At 40.1% G+C, this 20,746-nt stretch overlaps 1 protein-coding gene across 1 annotated transcript in view; it reads left to right on the top strand.

Annotated features, from left to right (window-relative positions):
* Positions 1 to 20,746, top strand: part of GRM8 (glutamate metabotropic receptor 8) — a 962,395-nt gene that overhangs the window by 265,124 nt on the left and 676,525 nt on the right. The window contains exon 3 of the mRNA XM_066591862.1: positions 20,210 to 20,426. Coding sequence (XP_066447959.1) covers positions 20,210 to 20,426 — 217 coding nt within the window. The remainder of the gene's footprint in view (positions 1 to 20,209; positions 20,427 to 20,746) is intronic.

Raw genomic sequence — 20,746 nt, 5'->3', positions numbered from 1 at the left:
CTACAGTTAGCAACACTTATAAATTTACAAAACTTTCAAATAATTAAAAAAATATATATATTTTACTCACCTTCTCCATCTTCTTCTAGCTTCTGTGCAGAGAACGGTCTGTCCATCATTAATTTCTATATCTTGGACTCAATCAACGCCTTCAGACTAGACCGTACTCAATATTTAGAGGTTTGAGGATGAGAATGACTTATCACTAGAGATGAGCGAGCATACTCGTCCGAGCTTGATGCTCGTTCGAGTATTAGGGTGCTCAAGATGCTCGTTACTCGAGACGAGCACCACGCAGTACTCGTCTCGATTAAACAAGCACTGACCATTGAATTCAATGGAGCCGGCAATACAGCCGGCTCCATTGAAAGCAATGGGCTGCCGGCGAGCGCGGGATGAATTTTCGGGAAGGGCTTAAAAATATAAGCCCTTACCTGAAAATCATCCTAAAATGTGTAAAAAAAAAATGTATACTCACCTTTCCGCTGCAGCCGGAGTTCAGCCGCGTCTGGCCGGCAGTTCTCCTGAACTGCTTTCTGTAGTATTCAGCAGGTGGGGATTTAAAATCCCCGCCTGCTGAATGAGCTGCCTCTGATTGGACAAAGCCTCACCAATCAGAGCAGCTCTCACTCACCCATTCATGAATTCATGAATGGGTGAGTGAGTGCTGCCTCTGATTGGCTCAGCGCAGGGACCAATCAGGGGCAGCTCTCAGCTGAATGAATTCATCCACTTTTCTGGATGAATTGCAGGGAAGGGCTTATATATTTAAGCCCTTCCCGACAATTCATCCCGCGCACGCCGGCAGCCCATTGCTTTCAATGGAGTCGGCTGTATTGCCAGCTCCATTGAATTCAATGGGCAAACATCGTTCTTCTCTTCCACAGCTGTTACAGCTGTGGCAGAGAAGAATGATTTGTCTTCTATATGTTCTCAATGGGGTCGGCGCTGCTGTCGCCGGCCCCATTGAGCGCATATAGTGAAGAGAACAGGAATCGCAGATCGCAGATAGGTGCGATCTGCGATTTCTGTTCTATAATTTATCGGACGAGCGCATAAAAAGCGCTCATGTGTCCGATACCATTGCAAAGCAATGGTTTTAAAAAATCGCCGGACGCATGCGCATGCACAAATCGCGCAAAAAAACGCCCGTCTGACTAAGGTCTCAGTCGTGTGCAGCCAGCCTAAAGAGAAATGCCCGCCAAAGCTTTTGGACTAGAAGAAATTTGAATTCTAACAAATGCCATCCCAGACTAAAATTAGCCTAGTATACATTATACTGCTCCAAGTTAATGTGATAGTAATTGCTATAACATGAGGCCAGTAAATATTCAACAATGCTGGCTTTAGAATGTGTATAGAGACTGCCGTTGATCACCGCAGGAGAACCACTGCTAATTGCTGGCCAGCACCTGGACCTGCTTTTTAAGTCTATGCGCTGGCTGATAATTAGCAGTGATCTATATTCGGTTAGAGCGCATCAGCCACAATGTTTATGGACATTAAAACTGTTTTTATATATAAGAAATAATTGTAATTGAGATAATGTGGTTTAAAAATTAGTCAAAGAAAAAAGAGAGACAAACCCATTGATACCATGTCCGCCTCCTCATATAGATTGACTAGTTTTCAGAATAGACAATTAAAAATAAAATGAAAGTCCTATTTTAACTAGTGAATAACAGATATTCAGCTCTAGCTGTTTTCCATTAGCTGCTGACAGTCTGATGTGCAGAAATAATAAGCTGATGTTACATATTCACACTCCTTCTTTTATTTTACTTTGACAACTAAAACCTTTCTGCGGAATTGCCTGACAGGCCACTACAAATCTTGTTGATATGCACAATTGAGTTTGGAATCCAATCTGACTCATGAAAAGCAGCAAGCCATGTATCAATTATACAAAAGAGATGTCAAATAGCTGTGTAACACTATTACTCAGTTTACTTTTCAAAAACAACCTAATAAAATAAGGGTAGTGCAGTCAATTTTACTCAGCAAAGTATCAGAATATTGTTTGTTATCATGCATATTTGTCTGATTGAATGAAAAACCTACAAAGCAATAAATATATCTGTACCACGTACCAAGTCCAAACATATATGGGGAATATATGTAGCCGTAAAAAATATCAGAAGATTACCATATATAAATACCCCAAATAGTACCAGAACACATGCAAGGAAATATACCCACCAATTGATCAGAAAAACAACCCAATATGCTTTTCATTTCCTTCTTCAAGGGGTGAATTATGGAAGCTCCCACCCCTCCTAATATACCCCGTTAGGTTACCATCTCATGAAAAATATCACTGCAGACAGAATAGCATGTGTGTGGGTAACTAATGAAGGTGAACCACCCAATACCGGACACTCAGCGGTCAGAGTGAGCGCAAAGGTGGAAGGTCACACACGCAGAGTGCAAAATGAGGCCGGGCAGTGTGCGCTTAACCACCGCAATCCGGCATAGGAAATGGTTAGCGAAATCTCACCATAGATGTGATCCAGTGGGAGGGTTGTCTTATATATATATAACAACAACAGATATCTAAATATCAATCTAACATGTACAAGCAAATAGCCCCAACGTGACCAAACCCCCTAAATTATAAATAAATTGTAATATAGCAATGAAAACAAAGTAAAAAAGAAAAATTAAGAAGTAAAAAGAAAAATTGCATACTTCATTATTATACAAATGGAAATGTAAGTTCATATGACACCAATATAGTAATACATGTGTGTAATATAAATACAAATATATAAATTCATATCACATAAATATACAAATGTTAAAAAGTAAAAAACATGAAAGAGAAAAAAAATGAAAAACACCACATGCAAAAAAGGGGGGGAAGAATACATAAAAAGCACCAGAGAAAATTGGGGCAAAAAGTGAAAAATTAGGACAAGTCCATAAAATGCACAAAATGCGCAAAAGTGAGAAAATAAAAAGGAGGACACTACGAGAATTCAATGTGCAAAAGTCCTTAATAGCCATAAGGCAAGATGACGCAGGTGTAAAGGCAGAGTCGCAAGCACTCATGGAGATAGGATGGGGTTACAATGACCAAAAGTGTCACAAGACAATTTCCCAGGTAGGCGGCACAGGAATACAAGAAGATGGGCAGAAGGCAGGAGGAGTATAAGGACCACAAACTGTAAACAGAAACATAAAGTGAATACCACTAAAAAACATAACAGAAAGAAGCAAAGTTAATCCGTTCATTCAGTCCCACCAGGACCATAGTCGCAAACCTCACGATCCACCCGTATTCCTTCTGAGCAAGTAATTTTCTGACATCCCAACCCCTACTACCATAATACACCACTTCAATACTACAAAGCAAAATTGTTTGGGATTACAATCATGGAACGTTCTAAAGTTGAATGACTTTCAATAGTGTAGGATCCTCACGCTGTCGTGCTGCCAGGATGTCCTGCACATAGCCTGTGGGTCCCGAGAAGTGAGTCCGATATAAATTTTTGGACATGGACATTTACATAGTAAATTACATTCACCATAGATATCTGTGTCCAAAAATTTAAATCGGACTGTGAGTAAATCCACCACAAAATTTGCCCCAAAAACCACAAGTGACTGTTTCAGATTTGTTTGTGGATTTTCATGCATGCTATTTTGAAAGGCTATGTTTCCTCTGTCTGAGAAAGGGGTTTGTTAAATACCCATTCACTTGCATCGCAATGTTCATTCTTGCGTTATTTCAGTGCGCATTATGTAGCCAAAATTCTGCAACTATTCCGTTATATGTGAACTGACCCATATCAAATATTTTTTATTAGAAAAAGTTACCATAATGTACAGTTTTATAGTCGGCTACCTATTTAGATCAGCAATTTATCAGAACTGCATTTTGAATATTCAAAAATAAAATTATTAGTGATGATAACCCATACTGTAGATTGGTCAGCCCATCTCAAAATAAAGATCAAAATCTGTTGAATCAAACTTTTAATTTGTGATACATCTTAATGGTGAGAATTATAGACATCAAAAAAACTAATTTTCTTGAGGAGTACAATTTTCACACATTAATTTGCAGACAATAGTGTTTATTATGATTGCTGGGCTTTGTATTTTATGAATCAATATGGATTGCTGTAATGAAAGGAATATGAAAATATGAAACAATCTCTATATTCATATCTAGTACTGTAAGTGTTCAACAGAGTTCAAAGAATATACATTTATCAAATGGTGCCATAACAATGGTGCAGTGTGGTTAAAATATGATGATATTAAATTATATGTGCAAAAAGACTTAATTCCTGCACAAAAGGAGAACAAGTCAAGGTGCTCTTAGCTTAAAGGGGTTGTCTCGCGGCGAAAGCGAATTTTTTTTTTTTAAATGGACCCCTGCATTATGCCCTGTGAAAAAGAAAGCATTTGTTAGTTTTTAAAAAGCACATTGCACTTACCTGCATCAGCGTTCTGCAGCTTCTTCATTTCTTCTTTTAAAGATGGCGCCGCTGGTCTTCTCCCACGGTGCACCGCGGGTCTTCCCATGGTGCACCGTGGAGTTTCTTCTTCTGTCTTCCGCGTTCCACTGCCGATACAGCCACCTCATTGGCTGATCGGCACCACGTGACGGAGGCGGAGCTTCGATGACGACGCGCAGACCAGCTCTCCGGCACGAGCGGCCCCATTCACCAGGCAGAAGACCGCACAACGCAAGCGCGTCTAAAAACGCCAGAGGACAGCGAAATTAGACGGATCCATGGAGACATGGATGCTAGCAACGGAGCAGGTAAGTGAATAACTTCTGTATGGCTCATATTTAATGCACGATGTATATTACAAAGTGCATTAATATGGCAGTACAGAAGTGTATAACCCCACTTGCTGCCGCGAGACAACCCCTTTAACATTAGCCATTTTCTGGCATACTAGACATGTTGCTTCTTCTTTACATTATGGCTTTCAAACACATAGGCCAGTAGTTAGCACCAAAAATAAAGAAAGCCCAAAATAAACTTTGGCACACCTCTGATGCATATTTATTTTCAAATTTGATATAAAGGACTAGGCAATGGTCAGACCATAAAAGACCCCAGCGCTCCAGGAGATAAGCAAAACAGATTATTATAATGTAAGTGAAGTACTTACTTTAAAGGGGTGTCTCAGACCGGAACACCCCTAATCTGACCAGTGCCTATTCCTTTATATATTATTTGATTCATCCATTCAGAACCCCCATTAACACTCTCCATGTGTGGATGTCTGTTGATCTATCCAGAAATGGCAGCAGAAACATTCAGGTGCCATAAAACAGGTATTTTCTTTCTTTATTCCATCCTTAGTAAGCACGCAACGTTTCGGCCGTTACAAACAGCCTTTGTCAAGCTGTTTGTAACGGCCGAAACGTTGCGTGCTTACTAAGGATGGAATAAAGAAAGAAAATACCTGTTTTATTGCACCTGAATGTTTCTGCTGCCATTTCTGGATAGGACTTTGGGAACTAAGTGGAAGATTTGGATCCATCTTCTGAATAGTGGCTGTGCAGGGAGAGCCTCCCCTTGGATAAGGGTTTGCTGTGGTGCTGCGGGCGCTTGAGTGTGTTTTGGATGTCTGTTGAACCAGGATTGATGAACCTAGCAGAAGCTTGTTGATTATATTGCCTACCAGGATTAGAGGCATGCCGGAGTGCCCTTTTCTCGGAAGTCCGGGAATGTCAGGGTGAGTTATAAATCAATTTCTCACCATCACACCTGATATTTGAAATTACCATATGGTCTTCTTCTTCCACCTTTAGCTGCATTTAGCTGACTGTTGTTTTCAAATTTGATATAAAATGGTACTAAATTTTTTTTAGAATTGTGCACATTTTTTAACACATCTTAAGTCACTTTTTCATGTTTTTCCTAAGTTCCATAGTCTCACTGCTCTTACGGTGAATTGCCCCCTTCTATGTTGATGTTGAAACCTTCGTTCCTCTTGACGGAGAGGGAGCCCCCCTTGTTACAGTCACAGTCCTGGGCATATATAGACTAGTAATTATTAGGAATTTATAGTACCAGTGTTTCTGGTGGTGCAGTGCGCCACACAGCTGTGCTACATGCACGTCACATACACAGCACTGCTACATACATTGTTCATCCATACAACAGAGATCAGAAGCAGCACAGCACTGAAGATGAAGGACCTGTGATGACATCACCATCATGCTCCACCCCTGATCACATGATGGTGACATTCATCCTGAGTGAATGACTTATACGCTTCACCCAGGATCACATGACAGTGATGTAATCAAAGGTCCTTCATCATCAGTGAGGGAGTTACATGCTCCACCCCTTATCACATGACAATGATATCATCAAAAGTCCTGTGTCCTTGTGCAGATTATTGGCGGACACCCTGAGACCTCAGTTGCTATGGAATGCTAATGAACTCCTAGCTGGACAGGAGCTGTGTGTATACAGGACCTGTGATGATGTCACCATCATGTGATAAGTGGCAGAGCATGTAACTCCTTCACTGGGGATGAAAGACCTTTAATGACATCACCATCATGTGATGAGATGCATGTAAGTCATTCACAAACCCACTCCCTCACTCATGCACGGATGGACAGGTCGTCATTAGTAGTTTGATTATAAGAAAGGGATCTCTGTATCATCCCCTGACATATTAATACATACTAATAAGGTCGCCCCTCAGATAAATAGTCCCAATTTTGATAATCTCTCTGGGTATTATAGTCTACCCTTTCATTTGTTCACACAAACTGTAGAATGCTATATAATGATATCTATGTCTCTCCATTGCTGGCAGCCTCCCTATGTTCTGAGGCTTTTACAGGTCTCCAGTAGTGTAGGTTCTGAGACCTGCACTGTACCAACTATTCCTCCAAGAACCCAGTATCTATCAAATATCTATCTATCTATCTATCTATCTATCTATCTATCTATCTATCTATCTATCTATCTATCTATCTATCTATCTATCTATCTCATATCCATCTATCTATCTATCTATCTATCTCATATCTATCTATCTATCTATCTATCTATCTATCTATCTATCTAAGATGAGTTGCTATAGTAATTGGGAATATTATTTTTATAGTGTTTATTATTTTGTTTTTTTAACATAAAACAAGAAACTTCACTAGCAAATTTCAGTGCTCATAATCTAGTGATAACCCTAGCAAGAAAACAAGAAGGCCTAAAAAACGGTGCTAATCATGCATGACATATTGCTCCTCTGAGTATGTAATATCAGCTCAAATTCCTACACTTTTCATTTGATGAGGATAATTTAGTATAATTCATTTTGTGGTGTGTGATCAGCTTCCATATGAATATACACAGAATATTCTAACGCAGAGAACCAAATGTATAAATTAAGAAACCAAAATATGGGAAAAAAGGGAATCTGAACCTTAGCTATAGACATGAGTGGTCCCTGAGTAAAGGCGGAGCACTTGACCTAATGTGGGCGATCCTACGTCAGGAACCTGGGCTAACTCTAACTTTCCCTAGGATAACTGGGAGCTGTGTTAAATGATTAATGACATTACAGTGGTACCTCAGGATGCGAGCGCCTCAGCTTGTGAGTTTTTTGACTCGTGAGTAGGCTCTCTCCTGGATTTTTGCTCTGATTTACGAGCAAAACTCGGGTTACGAGCCTGCTTGCAAGTCGAAAAACTCACAAGCTAAAGGCTCAGGGTGGGTCTGTACTCACCTATTGCTGGGGTTTCATCCTCGCGATGGTCTGCGGCACTGCTGCAGGCTGTTGAACCCTCTTCCATGCCAACAGAGCATTGCTATCTGGATGCAGAGCTTGAATGTCCCGCCTCCAGCAAGCTAATCCTCTGATTGGTTGACTCAGTGCCGCATCAGCCAATTAAAGCCGGTGCTGGGCTAACCAATCACAAACATTCAAGTTCCGCATCCAGAAAGCAATGCTCTGTCAGCGTGGAAGAGGATGCGACAGCCTTCAGCATTGGCGCAGACCATATCGGAACACCAGCAGTAGGTGAGTATTGTTTTTTTTTTTTTACTTTTAGTTACTTTTCCCATTGAAATGAATTGGAACACATTAATGGCATTTCAATTCATTTCAATGAGGAAAAGTGCTTTGACATATGAGTTTTTCGACTTAAGAGCTTCATCTCAAAACGGATTAAACTCATATGTCAAGGCACCACTGTATAATAGATGAATGGCCATGAACACTCAGGGGCAGCAAGTTGTTAAACAGCTTCACAGGTGTTGAAGTGAAATGTGCAGCAAAATTAGCACAACTCTACAGACCAGACTAGGAATTGCTTCAGGCGAGTGTCAACACAGACTAACCCAAAAGAATAACCAGCACCCTTCTAGAGGAGGAGCCAGAGATTATAGCTGATTGGCTGACTAGGCTGAAACACCTCCCAGTCAGCCAATTCACCATTCACAGACAGAGATGTGCACACGTCGGCACCTACTGCCTTGATGTAACCCTGTCCCGTTTCTCTGCTGGAATTGTCATGCCTTGACACTACTCTTCAGATGAACAGTGCTTGCTCTGATGATTTTATGTCAATATGTTTCAGAAAGATGAATTGCATCGGTATCTAAATAAAACAGAATATTTTTTTTTTAATCTGAGAATTTTATCCATTTTAGTATTAGTTGTTTGACATGATTTAGGTTACTTATCTTTATGTTGGGGATTTGGTTATTTCTCATGAAGCAGAGCAAATTGATTTGTTTGTCACTGTTCAGCAGGGACTTATTCCAGCAACAACTATATATAAGAATGAGCAATAGTAATACAAAAGCATAGATACAGATCTCTTCATTGTTCTTTTCCCTGTATTACAGAGAGATGTATTATACCTTTGGCATCAAAACAATTGCTCAGTATTACTGAATTTCTCTATATTCTTAAAACACTGGGATCCTTTTTGTTATCTGGATGAACAACGTGTGACTTCTGTATGTTTGTACAGTTGCTCTGAAAATGAGGCAAAATCTGATTTGACATAAAAGAACAAGATTTCATTTCAAACAGCATGTTTCTATTTAAGAAGCTAGTAACTTTTGTTTCCATTTGTATTATATCGTCTCCTAGATTATCTGTGACATATTCATCTTTCCTAAGCTACTGACAACAACGTCTTTTTTTATAGAATTTAATGCAAAGATGTATTTGGTTAAGCAAAATTCCGTCAAAGCGAAAGAGAACCGTGAGCGCAAACACAACAGTAGTTTAAGTCAACAGTGATTTATAGAGCAACATGTATCATAAGGAGATAATGCAGCGCCTGCCTGGACAAAAGATGATCTAGGTCAATGTGTACAGATATAGCCATTGAAAAGCGGTCAGTGTGATCAGATCTTGTAAAGTGAGAATATAGTATGGGCAGGTTAAATTATAGTCAAGGCCCATAAAGAACACTTTTAGCTTCTTTCACACCTCTGACCTCTTTTTATTATGGCATCGTTGGCTTTTAAAAGAAAGTTCCAGGAATGTGTTTTAGGACATTTCATTCTTCTACTAACAAGACTGCACTGCAAAAATACATGTGAAAATACTTTCTTTTTTATTGTACATTAACCCCTTAAGGACATGACCCCTTTTTTCCCATTTTCGCTTTTTTGTCCCCACTTTTAAAAAATCATAACTCTTTTATTTATCCATTGCCGTCGTTGTCTGAGGGCTTGTTTTTTGCGAGACGAGTTGTATTTTTTAATGTACTATTTTATGTGCCATATAATGTACTGAAAAATGTAAAAAAAAATTCTAAGTGCAACAAAAATAACATAATATCTTTATTCTACGGGTCAGTATGATTACTATGTGCCAAACATATAATTTTTGTTTTGCTGTACTACTTTAACTTTTTTTTCAAAGATATTTACTTTTTTAAATTATTTTCTGTCGCCAGCTTCTGACCTCAATAACTTTTTATTTTTCCATTTACATAGTCATAAAAGGGCTCATCTTTTGCAGGACGTCCTGTAGTTTCTGTTGGTACCATTTCTGAATACATATAAATAATGCGTTTGATAGATCAGACTTTTACAGATGCGGCGATACCAAATATGTATCTTCGTTTTATTATTTAGATTATTTTATTATAAATATGGCAATTTTTTAAAATAATTAGTACAGCTATTTTAAACTTATTTTTACTTTTTTTTTTAGTCCCCATAGGGAACAAGAACATGAGATGCTTTGATTGCTCCTGCAGTATGATGTAATGCTATAGCATTACATAATACTGTGATCGGACAGGCATTCTATCAAGCCATGTCATAGGCACAGCTTGATAAGCATTCAGCTATGGCATCCCTGAGGCTTTTCAGAAGGCCCCCAGCTGCCATTAAACCTACATGGCTCCCTGCGATCTCATCGCAGGGGGGGGCGTAAGGGGCCTCCGAACATCGGATGGGGCATTCAAAGGGTTAACAGCTCCGATGAGCAGCACGGCATATCGGAGCTGTTGCGGGTGGGCGCCGGCTGCAAGAAACAGCTGACAGGCATGATGCGTGAAGTGAGATCGCTCCGCGATCTCTCTTAATACGTACCCCAATGCTGCAGGATGTAACTGTACCTCCTGCAGCGTTAAGGGGTTAAAGACATTTAAAGGGACACTTAGATTACTTTTTTTCATACACTATGTAACTAGCCCCCTTGTATATATAAGTTGGCTAGTATTAACTTGGTTAGTTATTCCTTTCTATCTGAAACTTCTTTTTCCTCAGGTGGATCATGTGATTTCAATTTTGACCACCTCTGATCATGCCCACGAATGTATCGGTAAAACGCTGCGGCCATCCATGCAGAGTTTTACTGATTTTGTAAACAGCCTCTTTGCCGACAGAGACCGCGTATGTTTGTGAGTGCACTGCGCATGCCGTGTATCACACGCACACGGACATGCATTGTGTAGTTCATTTTTTTTATATTCCTGCTCTATTTCATAAAAGGGTTGCATATAGAAACGCCGCCCATACACAATGTATTGCATATACAAATGTATATGGCTCTAGCTGTGTGGTACGCAGAGAAATAGATCATGCCGCATCGATACGCACTCTCTATATGCACATCTGCATGAAGCTCATTGACTTCCATTGACTCCATTCACAGCGTACCACGCAGTCGTGCAATGCGGTGAAAACACGGTTGTGGACGTGAGCGCTAACTAGGATTTATGTGTTGTCAAATTAGTTTCTCACTCAGTATAACTCCTTTGTGATGGATCCTACTACAGAAGCTTTTTGGGGTCACAGATACTATTGTTACAGTTAGGGCTCCTTCAGATGAGCGTTTGTGCAAATACACTTGCCACAGCATATTTGTGCTTGAATAACATTTGAAGAGCCATGTAATCAGCCTGTTGCGCACATTTCAGCGCATACTACTGTAATATTTGCGCAAGTAAGACCAGTTCACACGCACCCATAACACCCCCTTTCCGTAGAATAGATTACTATTAAAGCCTAATGAGAACAAGCTGTCTTCTTTTACTGTGTTTTGCGCAGTGTTTCACGCTTCCCCTTGCGTATTTGCGCACCTCTATGTGGCCATTGCTGCACCAAATGCAGGGAAGTAGAACAGGTCCTATTGTTTTGTGCACACATATAATGCACATACAAAACATGCTTATGAGAATGAACCCATTGAAATCAATGAGTTCCCCTCTCTGTGTCTAGTGCATGTAGATTTTGCGTGCGCAAAAACGAGTGCCAACACGGCCGTGTGAAGGAGCCCTTACTGATGATGATCACACAGCTCCTGTCGCGCAGTAAATGTTCATTCACATGGGTGTAAGTACGCAGCTTATTACGGGCGTAGTATTTACGCAGATAATGCAATTCATTTTTTTCAATGGGTTTGTTCTCATTTCCCAATTTTGCTCGTGCAAAAAATTCAGACTGCTCTATCTTTCTGCACATTTGTGCACCAAAGGTCTCCATAGAAGTCTACAGGTGGTGCGCAAATGTGCTTGCGCAATAAAAATGCGCTATGCGCTGCACAATATAGTGAAAAAAAAAGCACATCTGTAACTCATTAGGCTAAATAGCCATTTAAATCAGCGTGTGTTTGTCTCTCGTGCACAAATGAACATTCCCTGTATGTGCGTAAATAATTACGCCCGTGTGAAGACGCCCTAAGGGCCCATACCCACGGCGTTTTACTCATTTTGTAAGCATATGCTCTGCCGGCAGAGCATATGGCTGCATGTGCACTGAGCATGGCTGCGTATCACACGCACACAGACTATTTTATATTCCCCGCTCTGAAAAAAATGTATTGCATATGGACAGCGTATCATACGCAGCGCATACAAAGGTATGCAAAGAAATAGAAAATTTTGCGATCTATTTCTCGTACGTATCTACATGCAGTGTCTACACACACATGTGCATGGATCAATAAAAGTTCATGCGTCCGTGCAACACACTTAAAATATGCAGTGAAACCACGGTTGTGGGCATGAGCCCTAATATGTAGTGAATAGAACCCATTGATTTCAATGGGTTCATTCACATGTGCAGTAGTTTTGAAGAAACTTGTATTTTTTAGTAGTGGTCACAAAGAGAACTTGTCCTGCATATTTATAAACTGCAGGCAAGCCACACCCACCCTGTCCTCCAGCCAATGATTGGCAATTCTTTCACTATGCACAGTAAAGAGCAAAGAGCTGTCAATCATTGGCTGGAGGGCAGGGTAGGTGGAGCTAGCCTGCAACTCATGAATAGCCTGGAATGTTTTAAACAGTTGTCTATACATGTGCTGCTACTGATAAAATGCAAGTTTTTTTCAAAACTACTGCAGAGATACCTACAACAGATGTCACATCATGATAGTTTGTGCTTCGGAGTCTTGTAGTTCTAAGCACTTTCAGGAGCAAATCTCTGCAGGTATGGGTTGATTTGGTTGGCTGATAGTGTGGATTGCTCCAGCCAGCCAATCACCTGGGGTCTGTGCACATAAATACCAGCGCCTCCTGCTAGAGGGTGCAGGCACCTGGTCAGTGTGACCTATGTTCTGTTCATGTCTGAATTCTCCCCCGTCTATAGTTGTGCAGGCGCCTGGTCAGCGTGAACTAAGTTCTTCACTCGGGCGTATTTGTGCACTTATTTGCTTGTGCAATACGCAGACAATAGAAGCCATTGATTTCAATGGGTTCATTCTCATTTCTTTTTTTTTTTTGTGTGCACATAAAAACGCAGTATGCTCTACTTTTGTGCACATTTGTGAAGCAAAGGTCCCCATTGAAGTCTAGGGGGCATGCACAAATGCATGCGCAATACACTGCACAACTCTGCTAGGAAACAAACACCTCTGGAACTCTTTAGGCTAAATAGCCCTTTAAATTGGACGATGTTCAAATAGACTAGTTCATGGCGCAAATATGAGTCGTGCGCAATTGCGCATACACTTGTATGAAGGAGCCCTGAATCCCTTGAACTAAGTCCTGCTTGGTTAATGTCTGAATTCCTACCGTCTGTAGGAATGTGGACGCCCGTGTCTGAACTAAGTTCTGTCTGTAGTTTGCTGTGTCTAAATGCACGCTGATCCTGTCTGGTGTTCCCTGCCTTTTTCCCTAATTCCACCCATGGCGGGTCAGGTTTAAGCTAGCTTCCTTCTATAATGTAGAGCTAGACGTCCACCTTTTCCCTTAGGCCGCCTGTCCACGGGCATTGCGGTATTGCCGCCGCCCGGGAGCAGGAGCCTGCAGACGGATCTCCGTGGTCAGCCTATCTGACAGATTGTGGAAAATCGCAGCATGCTGGGATTTGCTGCCTGCGAGCGGAGAATTGCAATGATTCCACTCGTGGACAGGGGGGCTGCGCTTTCCATAGCAACGCTATGGAAAGCTTGCATTGCGTTCCCCGCGGCTGGATTATCGCTGCGGGGAACACAATCCAAAAACGCTCGTGGACAGGCTTACTTTGTTCTTGTTTGATCTGTTGGTGATCTGTGTCCTGTCTGGAGTTTATAGTCATCTCTTTACCCTTAAAAATCTTACAATCATGTAGGTCGCTGTTCACACGCCCTGCATGAATGTAACAACAGACATATGGCTGCAATCAGCAGGAGTGCAAAAAAATGGTGACAGTCTCTTTAAGGTCAGTTGTCCATCGTAATCAATGGTGGGATCCTTGCTTTTTTGTGTGCAAAAAAAGCAATATGCACAGAATATGCATATTTAAGCATATATACGCTGCTGGAGTACAATAGTTCCCTATTATAGCGCTATTCTTTCAAGATGTAACCATATATTGGATTTGATTCCAATAATAGGATTCATGACCTGCGGGAACAGAAGATTCTCTGCAGCTTCCCTGATTGCTACCAGCCAATAGGTATTAGTCTCCTCTAACAATTATTGGCTACATTTCCACTCTGCTGCTGTATTTCTGTCTTCAGATTGAGGCCTGAAAAGTTTTAGCTTGTCATGAAAGAAAATTCATCTGTGCTTTGCGGCTCGGCTTTTGTTATTATTGCCATTATTAATATCGGGAAGAAAATAATCTGAAAATTCAATAACAGAACAAATGTGTTATTCTAGCAGATTTACTCACCCGTCGTGCAATCTCACCCTAATGTCTCATATAATGTGCTGAAGCTTAGAATATTTCACATTACAGTAACACACTACTGAAGAGCTGGTCATAAAATGAGCTCGATATTCATATACATGATTAGCATTCTCTCTTGGCAACACTTTAAGGCCAAAGAATTGTTCTTATTATGGAAGACAGATGCAGAGAGGGGTTAAAAGTGTAACGGGATACTTTCATATATAATGGCCATAACAACACAGCTTGCATTCTGAACTGAGCTTCAATCCATACTGATTAGCTCTAGAATGCTGTTAGAAATTAGATTCTATTGATGCTTTTCTAAAATCACTGATCAAATCAGATATTGTGTTCCTCTGTTATACATGCCTAGCTCTGAAAACTTGTTGGGCATAATTCTTCACTTCTATTTCACAGCATTAAAATAAATAGCATCTATTATCACATCTATTAGCACTCAGATTCAAGTATAGGATCATCGTCTAAATATGTCATGTTTCTGCCCACGCCTGATAAAGAAGGACAGTAATAAAGTAATGATAGAGCCATTGCTCTCTATTATGGCTGCTGATGTGAGGTATGTGACTCCAGGATGCTGCTGCCTTCACTAGCTCTTACGTACAAGCACTGCTTTATTCCTCTACGGATTTACCCTTCTACAACTCATAAGAGATCTCCTCTCTCTCTTAGGGCTTCTTCACAGAGGCAAGCGCAATATTGGATGTGAGTCGCGTCCCGATTTCCGCTCACCATAATGCATTTTCCCTGTGGATGCGAGGCGTTTTGAGACAAAACCAATTGTTTTCAATGGGGGACCTCACATCACATTGTGTGCACCTAGCATGTGGTGCCACACCATTGAAAACGATGGGTGCTGCTATGTGAGAGCACGCACAGAAATAGGACATGCCGCAATTTGTTTCCCGCATCACATCATAGTGCAGGAAAAAATTGTCCCTGTGCATGAACCCATTCAAAAGAATGAGGTTTATATTCATGTGAAATTTGTGCATCTCGCAGCGCACAAATCTCACCCATGTGAAGCCGTCCTTAGGGCTCCTTCACACTCAGGTTATAAGGGATTCATAGCAACGCTATTTGGCGTAGATAGCTCACCTTTTTCAAGCTAACTTCAGATTTAATCATTTTATTGTAGAACTTTAGTATTTTTTAAACTTCTTTTAAAGGAGATGTCCCGAGGCAGCAAGTGGGTCTATACACTTCTGTATGGCCATAATAATGCACTTTGTAATGTACATTGTGCATTAATTATGAGCCATACAGAAGTTATAAGAAGTTTTATACTTACCTGCTCCGTTGCTAGCGTCCTCGTTCCCATGGAGCCGACTAATTTTTGGCCTCCGATGGCCAAATTAGCCGCGCTTGCGCAGTCCGGGTCTTCAGCTCTCTTCTATGGAGCCGCTCGTGCCAGAGAGCGGCTCCGTGTAGCTCCGCCCCGTCACGTGCCGATTCCAGCCAATCAGGAGGCTGGAATCGGCAGTGGACCGCACAGAAGAGCTGCGGTCCACGAAGGTAGAAGATCCCGGCGGCCATCTTCAGCGGTAAGTATTGAAGTCACCGGACCGCCGGGATTCAGGTAAGCGCTGTGCGGGTGGTTTTTTTAACCCCTGCATCGGGGTTGTCTCGCGCCGAACGGGGGGGGGGGTTAAAAAAAAAAAAACCCGTTTCGGCGCGGGACATCTCCTTTAAGGTTCAGAGATATAAGTTTTCTGTTGCAAAACCCAGTTTCTCTTTTGTTACACAATGAAATTCTCTACCAACCCTTGAATTGTAGTTATCTTTACAATCAATTTCAGTCTACTAAAGAGGCAGTCTTTTGTACATATCCCTTTGTTATATATAAAACAGCATTTTAAGTTAAATGAAAGCCCCAGACCAAACATTTGTAGTACGTTATGCCAGTTCAAGGACTGAGGTGGCAGTGAAAGTCACAAGGCTTCTTTGCCTGGTTTACTTTGAATCTCCTCTCACTATGCACTGAACATAAGATAGTTGATTTGTTTTGTCTGCAGTGTTCCTTTAATAAAGCAAGAATTGCTACATTAAGAAGCTTAACTAAGACTAATAGTGTCCAGTACAACCCATGGCACTGATGGCACAGAAAACAAAGGGCATAAGAGTTTCAGATAACTTCAAGGGTGCACTATCATGTACTGCAGGAAGCACATACCCAGAGATTGCCTCTCAGATGGGGCTTGCATCAATAAAATGCTATTGTTATCTCTGCTGAAGTCATAATCTTTAAAACTAATAGGCAACTTTCTTTGAGATTAAGTAATATATAAAGTGGATCTTTTGCAAGAAGAGTCTATGTTCACAATCAATTTAAAGGGAACCTGTCAGCTGGAACATTCTGTCCAAACTGCAGACATCATGTTATAGAGCTGGAGGAGCCAAGCAGATTGATATATAGTTTTATGGGGAAAGATTCTGTACAACTTTTTGTATTTTATTCAGTAATGTCCCTGCTCATTCTGAGCTGAACAGTCCAATGGGCAGTCCTATCAGTGATTGACAGCTCTGTGTATATGACTATACATCTAGGGGTAGCTGTCAATCCCTGATAGGACTGCCCATTGGACTGTTCAGCTCAGAATGAGCAGAGATATGAATGAACAAAATACAAATTATATTGAATCTTTCCCCATAAAACTATATAACAATCTGCTCGGCTCCTCCTGATCTACAGCTACAATATGATCCCTGCATTTTGGACAGCATGTTCAAGCTAACAGATTCCCTTTCATTTTCATTCTTGCCGTTCCAAATAAAATCTGGATCGGAGCTCTGGTTCGACCCACCCTTGCCAATACTGATAACATATGATCTGTTTACTGTATTCTGTGACCGTATTGTTTTCCTATTTCTAAAAAAAATCCTTCGATTTTCTTCTGTCAAGAAAATAAATATTTCTTTCCAATGTTTTATTTTCCCATTTTTTTTACACTGCTTAAAACCTAACTTTACACATCTTCATTACATCCATCAATGATAATCAGATGCTCTGGATGTTAACAAAAGCAGATCATAATGCATCTGGACCCCTGAGCCTCAACTTAGATGTCACTAGCTAGATTACAAAATAAAAACATCTGTGTCTTCAAGGTAAAAGGATTGGCCAGATATTTTGCTCTTTTTGGCAGATGGCAAATTGCAGATGTCACTGTTGGCCAGAAGACAGTAGCTGCAGCTGTCACCCTGTGAGTGTTCAGTCTCTACACCCTAAGGATTCCTTTGTGACGCCATTCAAATGCTTAATCACAGGACACACTTCACTTGAACATTTAATAAAAGCGTGGTTATGCAATGCACAAAATGCTAAACAATCTCTCAGAAGAATCATTGGACAGAAATAGGACAAATTGTGTTATGAAAAATATGTATATAACTAAATTCACTTCATTTAAATGGTTCATCCATTTACGCTAAAAACACAGTTCACTCCTCATCATGTTGCATTTCGTTACATGAGTGCATCATTTTAGAGGATATAGAGGAAATATTTAAAGCCTTTAATTGAATTAGAATTGTTTGTACTGGATCTGGGATATGTGGTTGAAGGCTGTTCAAATGATCCATACATTGACTATAAGTTGAATATAGTTATCATAATGGATGCTATAGATCCAATATAGACATTTAATCAATGTAGGTATTTTCTAAGGTTGCAAAAATTCATGAAAACTAATAATTGTTGATTTATTTTACATAAAATTTTCATTGATGTATTTTTCATCCATGCTAGGTTACATTCCTACTGTTCTTCAGTTTGTGCCCAGTCTTGATAAAGACAACATTCTGAAGTCAACCTGAATGAAACCATAGGCTTTTATTAGTCAAATGGAGACCACTTTGGTGGTTCCTGTTCCTTTTTCAGCATCTTTGCCATATAGAATAGTGCAGTTGCTATTGTATCTCCCCTAACATCCCCATAAACATATTTATTTCAATGAAGAAAGTGAGACAATCTGCTGCAATCCACCCCTGGCACTGACTTATCTCCTGGTGGGAACATAGCAAATTGATGTCAGAAAAAGACGACATGGACCATCTATTCTGCCCTTATATTATGTCCTTTTTATTTGTCTCTTAGGGAAGATATATGTTTATCCCAGGCATGCTTGAATTCATTTGTTGTTGATTTTCCAACTTCGTCTGGTAGTTTGTTCTAAGGTAAAACAAAGTATCAGACATGTTAATGTCTAATAATTACGATGCCCAATTCTCACATCCCCCAACATCTGCTGCAAAGAGATTGTGAGAACTTCCCTATACGCATTGTAACAGCTTTTTTTAGGTCAAAAACACAGCCGCCAGATGGTACTTTGAAGTCTATAGTAAAGCATAAAATACACTACTTATAAAGAGTTTTGGTTTGTGGCATTTGTATGGAATTTGGGGTATTTGTGACTTTTTTCTTCAAAACACAGCAGGACGCACAATAATTCTGAACCAGAATCTGCATGTATACGGATCTGCACCAGCAATTTAAGCTGTGTCTTTAGGTACAGATTGTGGAAGTATTCCATTTGTGTGAAAGCACACATAAGCTGGTTTTGTGGAAGTGTGTGTGAAGTAGGCTTTACTGTCCAGGTTCTGCACTTGCACGAATGCAGACTTTAAACTTAAGGCTAGACCTACACGGCCAAATTAGGTCGTGGTGCCAAATTACAACAATGCATCTAACTATTGCAACTTGACGGTTGCAAATATTTTTGCAGGTCTACAGTCTCAGTTTGCCAACATGCAACTCGCTTGCCAAATGTCTGTGATTTGGCTATGTTTTATTCACAGCTAAATCACTAATTTAAGCAGTAAGTCTGTCAACAAACTTGTTAAATGTTTCCAGTGATGACCAGCAACACTGTGTTGAAACTGGCTTATTCATACTGGCAGATTTCTTACAGAAATTCCTGTGACAGTCCTATTCATTTGAAAGATGTCTTAAGCCCTATTTACACACAAAGATGATCGCTCACAATTCATTGAAAAGATAGGATTATTTTTGCATAAGCTGCTAATGGGCACTAATGCCCATTAGCAACTTATTACCCACATTTGCATGTAAATGAGCCTCCCTGAGCTTTATAATGTTATCAGCGCTCCCATGGAGAAACATAGTGTTCAGGCCCTGCTATCAGCTCTCTAGCCAAATGATGTATTTTAAGCTCAACTAAAAATCGTAATTCGGCCAAAAAGCAGACGATGGTAGCATATACGTGCAACAATTATTGCTCAAAAGACACCGTTTGAGTGCATTTTGAGCAATAATCATTGTGTGTAAATGGGGCTTTACAGGAATGCTTGTACATTTTGCAGAATAGATTTTTGGTCACAGAAATTTCTGCAGCAAGTCAACTGTGTGTGAACATATCCTTACTGTATTGTATGCTAAATAATTCTATATCTAAATTGGGAAAGGTTGGTCATAATGTACATATTTGTTACCTATAAGTAGATAAAAACTATAAGTGAAAAGGAAAAGGAAAGGTAGTAGAAAGTGCTAAAATATGCAAACTTTCCTTTCTAAAATACTTTATAAATTTGATGTATATGATAATGTAGAGATGTGAAAGACGGAAATGTTACTGTGTTAGTGATATCAATACATTTGTGTCCATTCTCTATAGATACCTCAAATCAGCTATGCATCCACAGCCCCAGAACTAAGTGACAATAGCAGATATGACTTCTTTTCACGGGTGGTCCCACCTGATTCCTATCAAGCTCAAGCCATGGTTGATATCGTAACGGCACTGGGATGGAATTATGTATCAACATTAGCTTCAGAAGGGAACTATGGAGAGAGTGGAGTTGAAGCCTTCACACAGATTTCCAGAGAAATTGGTAAGATTGCATTAACATGTATATTATATTTAATGCTGGCAATCTACTAATGTGTTACTTTTGTAAAGTACTGCACATTCTCTGTGGAGCAGTAAATGTAACTGCAGATATATATCTGACAGATTGTCTTATGTTGCAGCTCAAACTTCTAAGTATATTTTCTGTTCCTGTGTGCATTAAAGTTATTGATAGAGATTTTCGACAAAAAGCTGTGCTGACAATTACTATGGGAGCCATTACTTGTTGACTGCTGGAAAAATTATGATTGTGTACCCCTTTGCTTCCCACTCCTTCTACTAATATACCTTATGATGATAACT

This window comes from Eleutherodactylus coqui, chromosome 2, assembly GCF_035609145.1.
Source record: "Eleutherodactylus coqui strain aEleCoq1 chromosome 2, aEleCoq1.hap1, whole genome shotgun sequence".
Taxonomy (NCBI): domain Eukaryota; kingdom Metazoa; phylum Chordata; class Amphibia; order Anura; family Eleutherodactylidae; genus Eleutherodactylus; species Eleutherodactylus coqui.
The sequence above is the reverse complement of the archived record's forward strand: the minus strand, read 5'-3'. Positions and strand labels throughout refer to the sequence as shown.